The following is a 12,941-nucleotide window of genomic DNA, read 5'->3' as shown; positions in this document are numbered from 1 at the left end:
CTCTTAAGCTCGAGCCCAGAGGGGTGTTGGGTTACACAGTCTGGACATCCTGCCGTGTGGAGGGTCTTGGACTGGAGCTGTTTTATTAGTGCTAGACTCCCAGGGGTGGCTGGGGAAGGGGAGTGGGAAGCCAAACAGAACTAAAGATGGGGTTGGGGGTTAGGTGAGCGGGCCAACTATTCTGGCTGCGGGAGTGTGACATGTCTTTCAGTGAGAACAGGCCAGCGTGCCGATATCCCCTCACAGTAACACAAACCGCTGCTTTAACAAGCGCTGATTGAGCAAAAGGCCAAAAGCAGGCGGGAGGCTGGGGAGAGAGCTGTTAAGCCGTCCCTTTTAACATCTATATTTCATGCCTGTCTCCTTTGGTTTATGAATTTTGTATTACAAGCTGGAAAGTCAAAGTAAGTGCGTACGTAAATGTAAATAGTGTGTGTATATGCTGTGATGTCATGGTGTACGCGGTTAACCGAGACATAAACGCCTGACTCCTCTCCTGAGATGTGACGGTGATCTTCTGTGAAATGGTAGCAATTGGGGGGTAATTGGGCTTAGTAAGCCACTAAATGTTCTGAGCTCTTCTGACAGATGCAACGCCATAGAGGAGCGGCTGCCAGACCGCTGGCTACAAGCATTTAGGCATGTTTACAGTACAGCACAAAGCGCTACCTACCTTCGCTAGTATCCATTCATACTCTGTCTGGTAGAGCCACTGTCTCCTCTCTCTCTCGCTGCATAATGAAGCCATTTACTAACGGGGAGCTCTTCCACCCACGGAGGCTCTGATTACAGCTGCTCATGTAATGACCCTTAACTGGTTTGCTCTCACCCCACCAGCATGTGGAAAATCTGCTGCCTAAGACAGCTCCTGACGCCTAAATGCTTGAACACCCTCCCCCTAACACTGCCCCCCCCCCCAACAAAAACACCATCACCATCTTCTACGTACACATGATGATGTATGGGTGGGATCAATGGCACCGGGGTGTCCCGTTTCCAGCACGCCTTTAGAGAACAAATCGTATATATATCCCTGAAGGTGTGTGGTCAGGCTGTAGGGAGCGTAACGGGAGAAGAGCTGGGTCAGGGCCCTGATGACGGGCATGCTGGCACAGGTGGACCACCAGAAGGGGTGGGCGGACAGCCAACCAAGGAGCCAGACTTCTCCTGCCAGGGGCCTGAGCAGGGCAGACCTCAGGGGGACACTTGCTACCCACGGCTGACAGATCCTTCGCAGGTTTGACTGTCATGCCCAAAATAACAGCAGCGTGTAATGGGGATCCATCCAGTGCACGGCAATTGGTCAGCGCACACCATCACAGTCGTGTAAAACTACACGACGAAGGCAGCTGTGGAGCGAGCCAGACCATCTGACCTCAAACATGTAAGCCGGCTGATGGGGCTTCTCCCAGGGCCAGATGTCTCTGCCGGTGAGGAGTGAGACATGGTAGGCGTTCATTCTTTGGGTGCATGTTGTTCCCCAGAGAGACGCGCGGACGTCTCACCGATGGCCGGAGAAGTGAGACGCTTGCTGACATGTATACGGCGCTGTGGGCCTCTGAGCAGCCGCTGCACTCTGTCACCCCGGTCAACGTCACAGTGGTGCGCACATAATACACACTGCGTCTGCCTCTTCAGTGATTGTTCTCCCTCTCTTCTAAATGTGTCCAAACCCTCCTCTTGAAACAGTTACATACATTGTTAACGGCCATGTTTCTTATAGTCGTCTTATTTACTGCCTTCATGGGCAACGTGCACAATTTTTTGTTTTTGCTTGTCACTGCCATTACACGTGGATCAGCGGAGTGGCAGCAAAGGAGGCCCACTCATAAAAACATTGCTCCATAGTGTAGCAGTGATCCACAACTTTAAGAGGTAGTATTTGCCACGTAAAACCAATAGTGCGTTAAGTGCACTTCTCAAAAGAAAGCATTGTGATCTTTGATCTAAACGTTGCTTTGTTGAATTGTATTTGGGTAGGTATTGGTACAATGTGCTGATGTTGCAAAAGCGCAGACAACAACAGCAAAACAACAATACTTTGATGTTATTTATGATCTTAAATCCCTCATCCTCATTTCTACGAGCAGACATTTACAGCTGAAAGGCATTGAGGGCCACAACTCAAAAGCATAAACCACCTCTGACTCCCATGTGTCAATGAAAACGTTGAGCACGCACTTTTGCCATTGCAAAGCTCAGCCGCTGATATGCAATCCTGTCCAGGAGAATAGAAGTGTCTTATTTCTGTGTAGAACTGATCCAAGGTGAGGAGCCAATCATAAGCTATCTTTCAAGAAAACAGGGGCCTTTGAAATTTAGGCGACGGGTTGAAATGATTTGACTTGGTGTGTGATGGGCATTCAAAGACGTGCCTATGATCCATCACCGACCCGTGCTCCAGGCCTAAACACGGCTTCACATCCCCCCCACCAAAGGCAACGTGATAAGTACAATGTGCAGGCGCCTTTTCAGTGTCTGAGGAATGTTAACTAAACTAACGTGTCAAATCACTCACCCAGAGCAACTTAGTCAGAAAACAACAACCAGAAGGTCAGGAAATTTAAAGTATTTCAAAACTGGCAGTTCCACATGTGTTTCCTGTCAGTCACTGTGGCAACAATAGACGATCGCCTGTTGGGCAACACAACTTCAAACAGACATGCTAAAATCTCAGTTACAGCCACATGCTCATAAAAACCCAAACCCGCTCATAAACACCTCGCAGCACTCTTTTTCTCTCACACACACACACACACACACACACACACACACACACACACACACACACACACACACACACACACACACACACACACACACACACACACACACACACACACACACACACACACACACAGATACACTCTACCAGTCAACAGGTCCAATGCCACTCTAGTTGAGGTGCATTCACTGCCCTACTGTATGTCCGCTGCCTAAATCTGTTCAATGTTGGCTGTCAGCTAAGCTCAGTGGACTGTACCAAACCAGTCGACAGGGGGCGGGTCTGTTAATTGTACTAGTGTCTCTGAGGTGATACACAACTGTGGCTCTGTCCTTCTGTCCTTCTTTTCTTTTGAGACTCTCCAATTGCGTCACGTGGTGTTGATGCTCTGCTCAGGAAGCCAGTCTACAAAAAGCCCAGTTCTCTTTCTCTCGCTGCTGCTCTCCCCCTTTCCCTCTCTTCAGCCAGGAGGCATGAGGTATGATCATAACTGTCTTGCAGCAATAAAGAGAGTGACAGCCTGAGCTGACAGACTGACACCACCATGATTTCACCGGGGAGAGGGGCATGGAGAGCTGGATAGAGAAATCTGTCCCCAGAGAGTCAAATGCGGCCGACTGGTTGTACACACATACACACCGGCTGCTCGCACGGATCAGATTCAGTGCAACCTGCACCGAGTGTTAAAACGGTATCAGGAAAAGTCATTCCAGAGAGGGCAATGAGTCCATGGATCAAATGTCTGAAAATCTGGTGAAGTATCTTAAATCTTCATCGGCATTACAGAAGCAGCCGATGCGTCTACGTGCATGTGTGTGCGTACGTGTCAAGTGCCGTCTCATTACCCACGAGCTCAGGTTTCACTGCAGTCAGATTAGCGGAACACCCGCGGCAGAAACAAAGCTGTTAATGGCCAGCTCTTTTCTCCTCTCCACTCTTACTTTCATCCCTCTTTCCCTCAAGCATGGAAATGCTGTGTGGTCTGTCGGCGGTGGAGGTAAACACACCCATCGCTCACAAAAGGGGAAATGGGAGATGTAACCAGGCCTAATTTCTCACCTGCTTCTATCTATTCGCAGCCCTTCCTTTTCAGGAGACCTCAGTGCAGCCACATCAACATGCTTTTCAAAATAACACCACAAATTAGCTGAGAGCTGTTGGCAAGCTTCAGGGCGGTGAGCTATGGCTGTGGGACAGCGATGCTTGGCAGGGGAGGGTTAGTGTAGGGGAGGCTTGTTGGGATCTGAGCAGTTTATTTGAACTGCACAGTCGTCCAAACAGTCAGCTGCCTCTCTGCTCCCTCGTCAAGCCTCAGAGCTTAAGCTAGGATTGTGTTGTCTGTGGGGAGAGAACAACTTGATATCCCCCCTTGGACAGCAGCCGCACTGAGCTTGGGTTACCTTCAGGCGAACAATGCGGCCTCTGTCCACGGACTCTTACTCAGCGAAGACATGCGCTCAGACAGGCTCGTCAGTGTCAGGCATGGCCACGGGATTCATACATCACCACACGGCACAGTGGGGTTTAGGGAAGAAGCTTCCAAACACGGCTTCCCAGCTTTGCCTCTAAATAGCCCAGCAGAGGCCCGTCTCAGTGTGCTAGGAGCTAAACCAGACATGCAGCCCAAAACCGGCGCAAGGCCCCGTTTGCTCTTGGCTTGAAAGGCCTGAAACAGCAATCCCTTTTGTGATTTTGATTTTTGTACAACAGTGTAACCTGACGCATAGAATAAAGAGGGGATGCTGGAACCCCGATATCAACCCCCCCCCCTGATAACGCTGATAATGGCTCTGTGATATTCAAGTGCTCCAGTGAGCCAGCATGCACAATACCTGGACCTTGAAATCAAAGTGAGCTAAACGGAATTCAGCCCTCATCCATTTAATTATCTACACCTGATCTTTTATGATCTGACAAGTCATAATATCCTCCGTTATCTACCTTGAGGTCATGTGCAACACCAGGGGGCGATGTTGCACTAAAGGTCCGATTGCCCCATTAGAACTTCCAAACTCTGCTGGTAGCAGTCAGTAGCCTGTGGAAATGGGCTGAGACAAATGAAAGCCAGGCCATGTGTGTGCAGAGCAGAAACACATGCAAGGGATCTGAAAACTGCTGCTAACAAACCGGGATCCTGCTCTATAGTCCTGTCTAATCTGCCCTGCGGCTCATCTGGGCTTTTTTTCTTCTTTTCCTTCCCCCTGCATATTTATGAGGCTCAGAGAGGGTGAGAAGGAGAGAGAAAAAAGATAACCTCTTTTCTTGTGGGAGCAATTAAAGCCTTGCTATCATCAATCCTTCTCAGAGTCCTCATGCTCTGTCTCTCTCCCAGCGTTGTGTGTCTCTTAAAGGCTTTCACCTCACCAGCATTGACCCGTGTCTTGTACCGAGGGAGTGGAGAGGGAAACAGAAGGAATCCTTCTCCACACCTTTTAGAAATCAATCAAACAGCAGAAGATGTTGTTTATACCACAACAATTGACTAAAAACTTTTACATACATGATTCATACAGCTACAATTGAGGACAACAGAGAGATTGCAGCTTCACAGTTAACCATCTTTAGCGTGGGTGGCCTTCCGGCATTGTTTTGTTTGATAAACTCTCTATGACCATATAATCCAAAATGGGTGGTTCTATAAACTTTGGGTCGTCATTCATTCGTCATTTCATTTCAAAGATCAAATCCTGCTTCATGCTCCTCAAAGCAGCACCTCCGGGGTGAATCGTTTCACAGTGAACAGTTACATCTTATCCGCTGTGTTAATCCCATTTTTATTTATTTTTTTAGAATGTGTGCCTGCAAAGCTGCTATGCTCCAATTCTGGGACATGGGCCCTCAAGTTATTCAGAACCCAAATCAGTTTGCTACAATAACATCATCAGACAGCAGCGGTTACTTAAAAACACAGAGATTTGGAAAGGCGGCGAGGTGGAAACGGCTCGGGGGGATGGAGACCTTGAGAAGAGAAAAGACAGACAGAAGACTGGATTATAGCAGACCGGCACTCCTGCTGTTGTGCACGCACACATGTGCTCACGCAGTATTTTGCGCATACACCTCTAAGCCACCATGAGGCCTCATTAAAAGGCGGCCCGCTCTCTCTCCCTCTTTGGCAATGTCACCCCTACCGCAGGGACCAAAGACTGACACAGGCATAATTGGCCTGAACACACCAACAGTGCACTGGGAATGGCTGGGTCGAGATAAGTGGTGTGTGTGTGTGTTGGTGAGTGTGTGTGTGGTGTTTTGACCCTGTTAATGCTGCAAAGTTGGCAGAAGAGTGGCTGATGTCACATTGCATCAGTGGGTGCTGGTGATGGCGATGGGGGAGGATCTCTCCTGGGAAGAGGAGACTGGTGCTTTCAACAGCTCCATCCACCCGTCCACTTCCACAAGTCTGTAGCATCTCCATCGCCAACACGCGTCAAGGACACGGTGAAATGCGGGAAATAGAGAGATGCTTCCATTTAAAGCGACTTGGCTGAACGCCTTTATCAAGGTTCAAACTACTGCTTGGCCAAAACCCTTTTTTTGTATTTGACAATGAAAATGTTTTTAGGTGAAGCTTTTACACGTGACACATAAGATCATCACAATAAAAAACAGATGAAAAATAAATCTGGTGTCTTTCTCATTGAAATCCTTCTACTTTACCCTGCCCTATAAAAGACATAGTACAGAGCTTGATCTGAGAGAACGGAGACAAACAGGCATGTCCAGTATGCAGTTGCTCACCATTCAATGCTGACTAGCTGCTAAACCGCTGCGTATCTCGGTGAGGGGGCCGGCAGAAAAACTAAGGCCTTTCACTTTGATCTCTGGACTGCAGCCCATTTAAATGTTTGTGTTTGAGATGTAGACCTTTCATTTGGGGGCTGATGGGTTCCAGGCTCTTTGGGTTTAGTGTGGCATGTCGGATATCGCCGTGTTTACACAGTCTCCCTCCAGCTCTCCTGGTGCTGAAATAAGTGCATTAAGATGGATGGATTTACTTAGTCTCTTACCTCGGTACTCGGGAAACAAACTCTGAATGACCTCTTTGTGTTGCTGGAGTGGACGACAGACTGGTCCACACTGCTGGATGTGTGTGTGTGTGTGTGTGTGAGTGTGTGTGCACACCAACATACCCATTCACAACATCTCCTTTTAAACGGATCCCCAATCAACTGACCTCTGTTTGGGCACCAACGAGACCTGTGCATTCAGTAGTTACCTGATGGAGTTATCTACCAGAAATTCAGGAGTAAGGCTTGACTGCATATATTTTGAAATAAAGTAAGACATTCATTGGGTTGATGCTCAGACCAAGACTGATCAGTACATTTAATGATTTGGAAATATGTACAGTTGAAAGTGCTGCCATATATCTCTGCTTGCAGACAGACACAGTAAATGTGAGCTGGAGGCATGGGGTCCGGGGCCATTGTTTGCGACAGCGAGGCTGTAAATCAGCCAGCGCTATCCTTGATTTGTTCACCTTTGTTTGTCCGTGTCAGCAGATGAGGCATGGCTGGAGCGGCCCCTTTCATGGTCATGAATTACAGCCTCTCTCTGTAGTTACAGCCGTGGAGAGGGAGAAGGGGGCAGGCCTTCTCTCTGTGCAGCACAGGATATTGAGCTTCCCTTTACCCCCCTTAGAGAGCCACTGGATTGCTCCGAGCGGGGGCCGGGTATCCAACAGAAGTAAGGACCACTGGGGAAACACCTGGAGTCTGCTTCAGTGATGCATCCTTCAGATCCCTGACTTATTTCTCAAAACATGCATGGTTATTAACGATCAAAAGAGGCGTTTCATTTGATTTAAGCCTGTACTTGAGCCAAAACAACAACGCTATATTCCAGCAGTTATGTCTGGAGAGAGGTGGCCCCCCCTTCCCCTGCCAGGGAAACAGAGACCGTCCTTGACTGCGCCGGGTCGTCAGAATGCAGGAATGGCCAACGGTAGTCAGGTCATCTTTCCACTTTGCATCATGCCAAGTTCCACAGGCAACCCTGATTCCTTGACACACCAAACCCCACAGACTGCAGAGGTCAGCGCGAGGTCAGCCTGGGGCCGTAAACCAACACTGGTGCTGTGAAAGGCCAACCTCCTCGCTCCAGTCCACTGAATAAGTTAGGGAGCTGCCTGGGTGATTTGTGGCGTGATTGCTGCTCTCTATATCAATTGAGATTATAGCAGGTGGCGGCCCACTGCCTGGAAGTACACGTGGCTCCATCAGTGGTCCACCTCTCAGGAAACGGAGAGAGAATGAGGCGGAGGAAGAGAAAAACAAGCCCTCAGCTGCCTCCCACACAGCAGTAATATGCTCACAGGCAATTTCGCTGCCAGCAGAGCTCTCTATGACAATCCAGGGAGCTCTTCAGCTCTGATATCTGCCACAAAAGTTCACCTCCGCTTTTCTCTCGCTATTTTTTTAAAAACAATGCCATCAGCACTGCAAATTACCCCTTCCACATCGCACATTACTCTCTCCCCCGGTGACAGACGCACTCAAGCCCGACACACTTCACCAGCGGCGCTCTTCACGCCAGTGTCGGCCCGGAGTCTCGCTGTAGCACCGCTTCATTTTCACATTAACTCCAGTAAAGCATGGTGAAATCAGTGTTGTGCTGGTGGTGGTGGGGGGTGGGTGGGTACTTAAATTCACCCACACACTGAACTCGGTCTCACATTGTAGACACAGCTGCAGGAGATGTCTCACAAGGGACTACTTTTATAGGAAAAGAGTTAGCAACACAGGGCTGGGTTTTCAGGTTGGATAATTGTTTTAATCTAGCGTAGGCTACTCTTGCTTGTTTGTCAAGATTACTGACCCCAGCTTTAAAATGAAAAAACACCCTCGAGGAAGTCATCTCTAATTGCGACCACGGTGTCTCCGTCCCTGTGGTCATGTGTACTCAGGTAAAAGACAATTCAGCATGTTCTCAAGAGGATTGTGGCATTACTTATTCCATCGTCTAGATTTTTGTTCACTGTTGGTCCAAAACATAATTTCTACTCTAAATAGGTTCCACACACTCAACAATTCACTGACGAGAACATTATGCAATCCTCTCTTGATAATGGCACTGCGGAGGTTTATTTAAAATGTCATCCAGTATTATCCTAATCTTGCTGCTGAGGCCCGGCTCCCCAAACAATGCACAGCAAGCTTTAGTCTCTGCTCTCCAAAGACTCTGCAGAGTTTCTGGGAAGCTTGTGGATTGACAATTTCATAAAGGAAGGGAATGTAAACGGGCGATGAGATATTACTGCCCTGGGACAGCGCCTTAATGGTTTGATCCATCTGCAGACCTTTGTGCTGTTTTCATCATCAGTACCTGTGCAACCCAGCACTTCAATCCACTCCCTGGACAGCAGTCACTGTCTTCATATGGCGAGTTACCGACCTCCACCCATGCCGCCTTGGAAGCACGAAGACTTTACAAAAGTTGTTTATTTCACCGGCGGCAAATAGACTACTACACCGCCATCTTTTCGAAGGGTGCTTACTCTCTTGCACAGCAAATGAATCAGGTTATCTGGCGCGGACACCTGTGGGGCACATTGACAAGCGCGGTAATTAGAGCTAACATTTAATGACTCTTAGTTAATGGAATCCATTCCTGGGTTACACTGAACCCAGAGCGAGCAGGAAGGAGGGAGGAAAACAGCGAGGCAAGCGGAGAGTGACGGTGACTTTAAACCAATAATGGTTGTCTGGTGTGGAGGTGATGGCGACAGAGGAGGAGGGGAAGAAAACAAATCAACGTCTGTTGACCCAAAAGCTACATGCTCATCAGTTGGATGTTCTTTTTCAAAATCCAGTGTTTGCCCCGGGCAGAAAGACAGAGAGAGGAAAAAGCATTATGGCTTTGGAGAGAGCATGAGAAATACACTGTAATTAAGAGACCTGAGGTTGCCCTGGGCTGATTTCTGGTCTTGCTGCAGAGAATAAAAGCCAACAGTCAGTCATTACCAAAGCTGAATAACAATGGCCTTCTCTGTTGTATATGTGATATATTCATGTTGGTTTAACATAGATTGTGTCTGATATTGTCCCTATCTGTCACAATGTTATTAATAATAATTGCACTAAATCTGAAATAAGCTTTTGGCTCATCTGCCAAAACCAATATATATGATGTCAAGAAATATTACGCCATTTGGTATTTTGTATATCTTACTCAAGCCTGATTTTTTCATCAAAGACCAGCTTTTGATATAAATATTCATAAAAATTTTCTGAGTCGTGAGTAAAGTTGTGTTGAACTGAATATAATGACCGAGCCATAGCTTTGTTTGGGGGGCCGTTTTTGTCCATCTAGCTGAACTGCAGCCCAATGAGCGCTTTATGTGCATCAACAAGACGAGCGCATGCACGCTCAAACAAACGGAGCCCTTTGCACCTGCCTTTCTGTGCAAATATTGACACTCGTCGGCCCACAAATGAACCTCTCTTGACGGATTTGTCGGAGCTGTTGCTTGTGCTCGGGTGTGATTGTATTAGAGCAATGGTAATCCCCTCTTTAAAATCTCTTTTAATCTCAACACCACCCTCCATAAAAATACCATTAGCCCTGGCTCTCCCTGCACCTGGAATATTTTACTAGCCTTTTGCAATGGCGGCAGGAATTAACATATGGCAGGAGAGGAGGAGGAGGCGGAGATGGTAAAAGGGAAGAAAAGAGGGATATTCAAATGGGGATAGGGGCCAAGAGACTGGACTATCATGCAGCAGAGAGAAAGCGTATTTTGTGTACTGTTTCCCCAGTCAGGCCCTTTCATGGAGGGGAGAGAGGGGGGCCCGCTGTTGATTTAGGCTGCACAAAGGGGGCCTTAATCCTTTCAAGGGAACCAAATCAGTCCACAGAGAAGCACGTTCAAAAGGAAAGCTCCCTGTCAAGCATGGCCATTGAGCCCCCCCCCCCCCCCAATGGATGCCACAAATCAAGCCTCGAGGGAATCAAAGGCCAGAATGTGGGAAATGTGTTCGGAGGTCTGCGCGGCGAAGAGTGCGGCGCTACAAGGAAGCGGCGGGGGTGTTGAAGGACCTTTCATCGTCAATCGACCCCGTTCCTGCCACAGCCCTGAAGGGGTCATAACCCTGGTCTCCTCCCCTCTCTCCTCCCCTGCATGGTAACTCCCCCCCATTACAGAGGAATGTCCATTCACGCAGGGGGACCACCATTATCCCTGAGCCAGAGAAAATGGGGCTGCTTTTAACAGCAAATTAGTGACTCGATAATGAGGTCACATGTGGTGTTGGCACACTGAGGCCATAAACAGATGCCCTTCATCATTCTCTGTAGCATGAGTACATCTTCCTCCTCCAGCTGCTGCACAAGTCCTGGTGCATCTCAACAAAGTGTCTAAAAGCAAACATTGCCTCATGTCACACATCTGTAACAGCCTACATGACCTTTTTTTAAAGTTTGCACATTTTAATGTTTCCATCTGATAAAATACTGGCAGAGAGAGAGCATGAGAGAGAGAGATATTTTCATCTCACGTCTCGGTGTCGAGACAGCAATGAGCAGTATTTCATTGCTGTGCATCTTGGGTAAATTGGATCAGTTTTATGGATGCGCTGTGTTATTGCTGTTGCATTATCTTAAACGACCAAACATAAATGTGTCGCCGCACCGGGACAATGCATAGCAATTTCAAGACGGTAATAACACCGAGGGGGATGACACCTGAACCATCACATTGAAAACATTTTGGCACCGTAGAAAGACAAAATGTCTGTACCTTTAACTGCAGCTGTGCTGAAGAATTTCTCTGAGCTGGCATCAGAGATCTGAAACAGAAGAGACTGGAATTAGAACAATATCACAGTGAGATACCCTTTTATACCAAGACGTCCAAACCCGCTCCGAGATAGTCTTCCTGGGAACAGCGCAGCCGTTATTGGGTTATGGTTAATAATTATCACGCTAAAGTCATCAAACTGTCATGTAAAAATGAAGACGTAATCCTTGAATTTAAGAAGATTCATGATGGGCTTTTAATTTAAAGCCTATCTCTGATCATTTAATAATTCAATTTGAACACTAGTCAAGGTCAAATGTAACCCGATTCAAACAATGACATATCCAGAGTCCACATCCTGTCATGCCCAAAATGATGCCCATAATTAGGTGGGCAACCCTGCATCATGGTCCAAACCGATATTGGATCTCTCGGACTGAAACAAAACAAGTGGCTCTTCATAGTCAGGCCACTTGGTGGCATTGTTGCTCTGCGACAACGTAACTCCATCCCTCCTGCTCAGCATCACAACGTGTAGTGATGGGATTTAAACCTGAATAATAATAATGAAAAAAAGCCTTACAGAGGTGAAAGTACTGAGTCACAGATTACATTTATTTCACGACATTAAGGTGAAAGTTGTATTATTGTCATCGCAAAGTAAATACAGGATGTTGGAGGACCGGAACTATTGTGGACAATACCGGCTGAGCTGCACATGGGAAGAAGACAGGTTTGTCTGAATAAAATAAATTTCTGATAACTGGCTATGTGGATTTTCTCACCTCGATTTCGTGTCATGCTAAATTATGTACAACTAAATATGATGTTCAGGCCTCAGCAGGGCTGTATTTTTGTGTGATATAATGACTGAATATTAAAATTTGGCGTCCAGTGACAGCTCACGCAATATCCCCCTGATGTCTGGGGTTGACGCTGCAGGAGCGAAGTATTGTAATAATAAAAGGAAAATGAGGGGGAAAGTACTGAATGAATGCTGTTTTAGTGCTTGTCACTCACTTATTTAACACTGACAGGACGTAAACAAGGAACGCTGCTGAATAAATGACAGCACAAGCGGTGACATGAAAATGAGTTACCATGAAGAGGAAGAAGAAGAAAAAGAATCCACTGAGAGCCTCACACGCACGAACGCGCGCGCAAACACGCACACGCACGCACACACACACGCACACACACACACACACACACACACACACACACACACACACACACACACACACACACACACACACACACACGTACAATGCAATCTGAGATTTTAAACGGCTCGGAGCCAGCGCGCATACCTTTGATGTGGCAAGGTTAGCGAGATATTACTTTCTGGTCTGGTAAATATGGCCTCGTTTCACATTCTGCTTTTCAAATAATATAATCCACACAAGAGGCGGCGAAGTCTACTCCGGTTAGAACGAGGAAAGCCATGCGGAAAGAGAAGAAACCTTTCCAAGAAAAAGG

General features: G+C 47.4%; 1 protein-coding gene across 7 annotated transcripts in view; it reads right to left on the bottom strand.

Annotated features, from left to right (window-relative positions):
- Nucleotides 1-12,941, bottom strand: part of auts2a (activator of transcription and developmental regulator AUTS2 a) — a 302,294-nt gene that overhangs the window by 18,486 nt on the left and 270,867 nt on the right. For all 7 annotated transcript variants that reach the window (XM_056440702.1, XM_056440721.1, XM_056440729.1 and 4 more), the window contains one exon: nucleotides 11,463-11,511. In XM_056440702.1, the coding sequence (XP_056296677.1) occupies nucleotides 11,463-11,511 (49 nt within the window). The remainder of the gene's footprint in view (nucleotides 1-11,462; nucleotides 11,512-12,941) is intronic.

The sequence above is a fragment of the Pseudoliparis swirei genome, chromosome 3 (assembly GCF_029220125.1).
Source record: "Pseudoliparis swirei isolate HS2019 ecotype Mariana Trench chromosome 3, NWPU_hadal_v1, whole genome shotgun sequence".
Classification (NCBI taxonomy): domain Eukaryota; kingdom Metazoa; phylum Chordata; class Actinopteri; order Perciformes; family Liparidae; genus Pseudoliparis; species Pseudoliparis swirei.
This window is presented reverse-complemented; position numbering and strand designations above follow the sequence as displayed.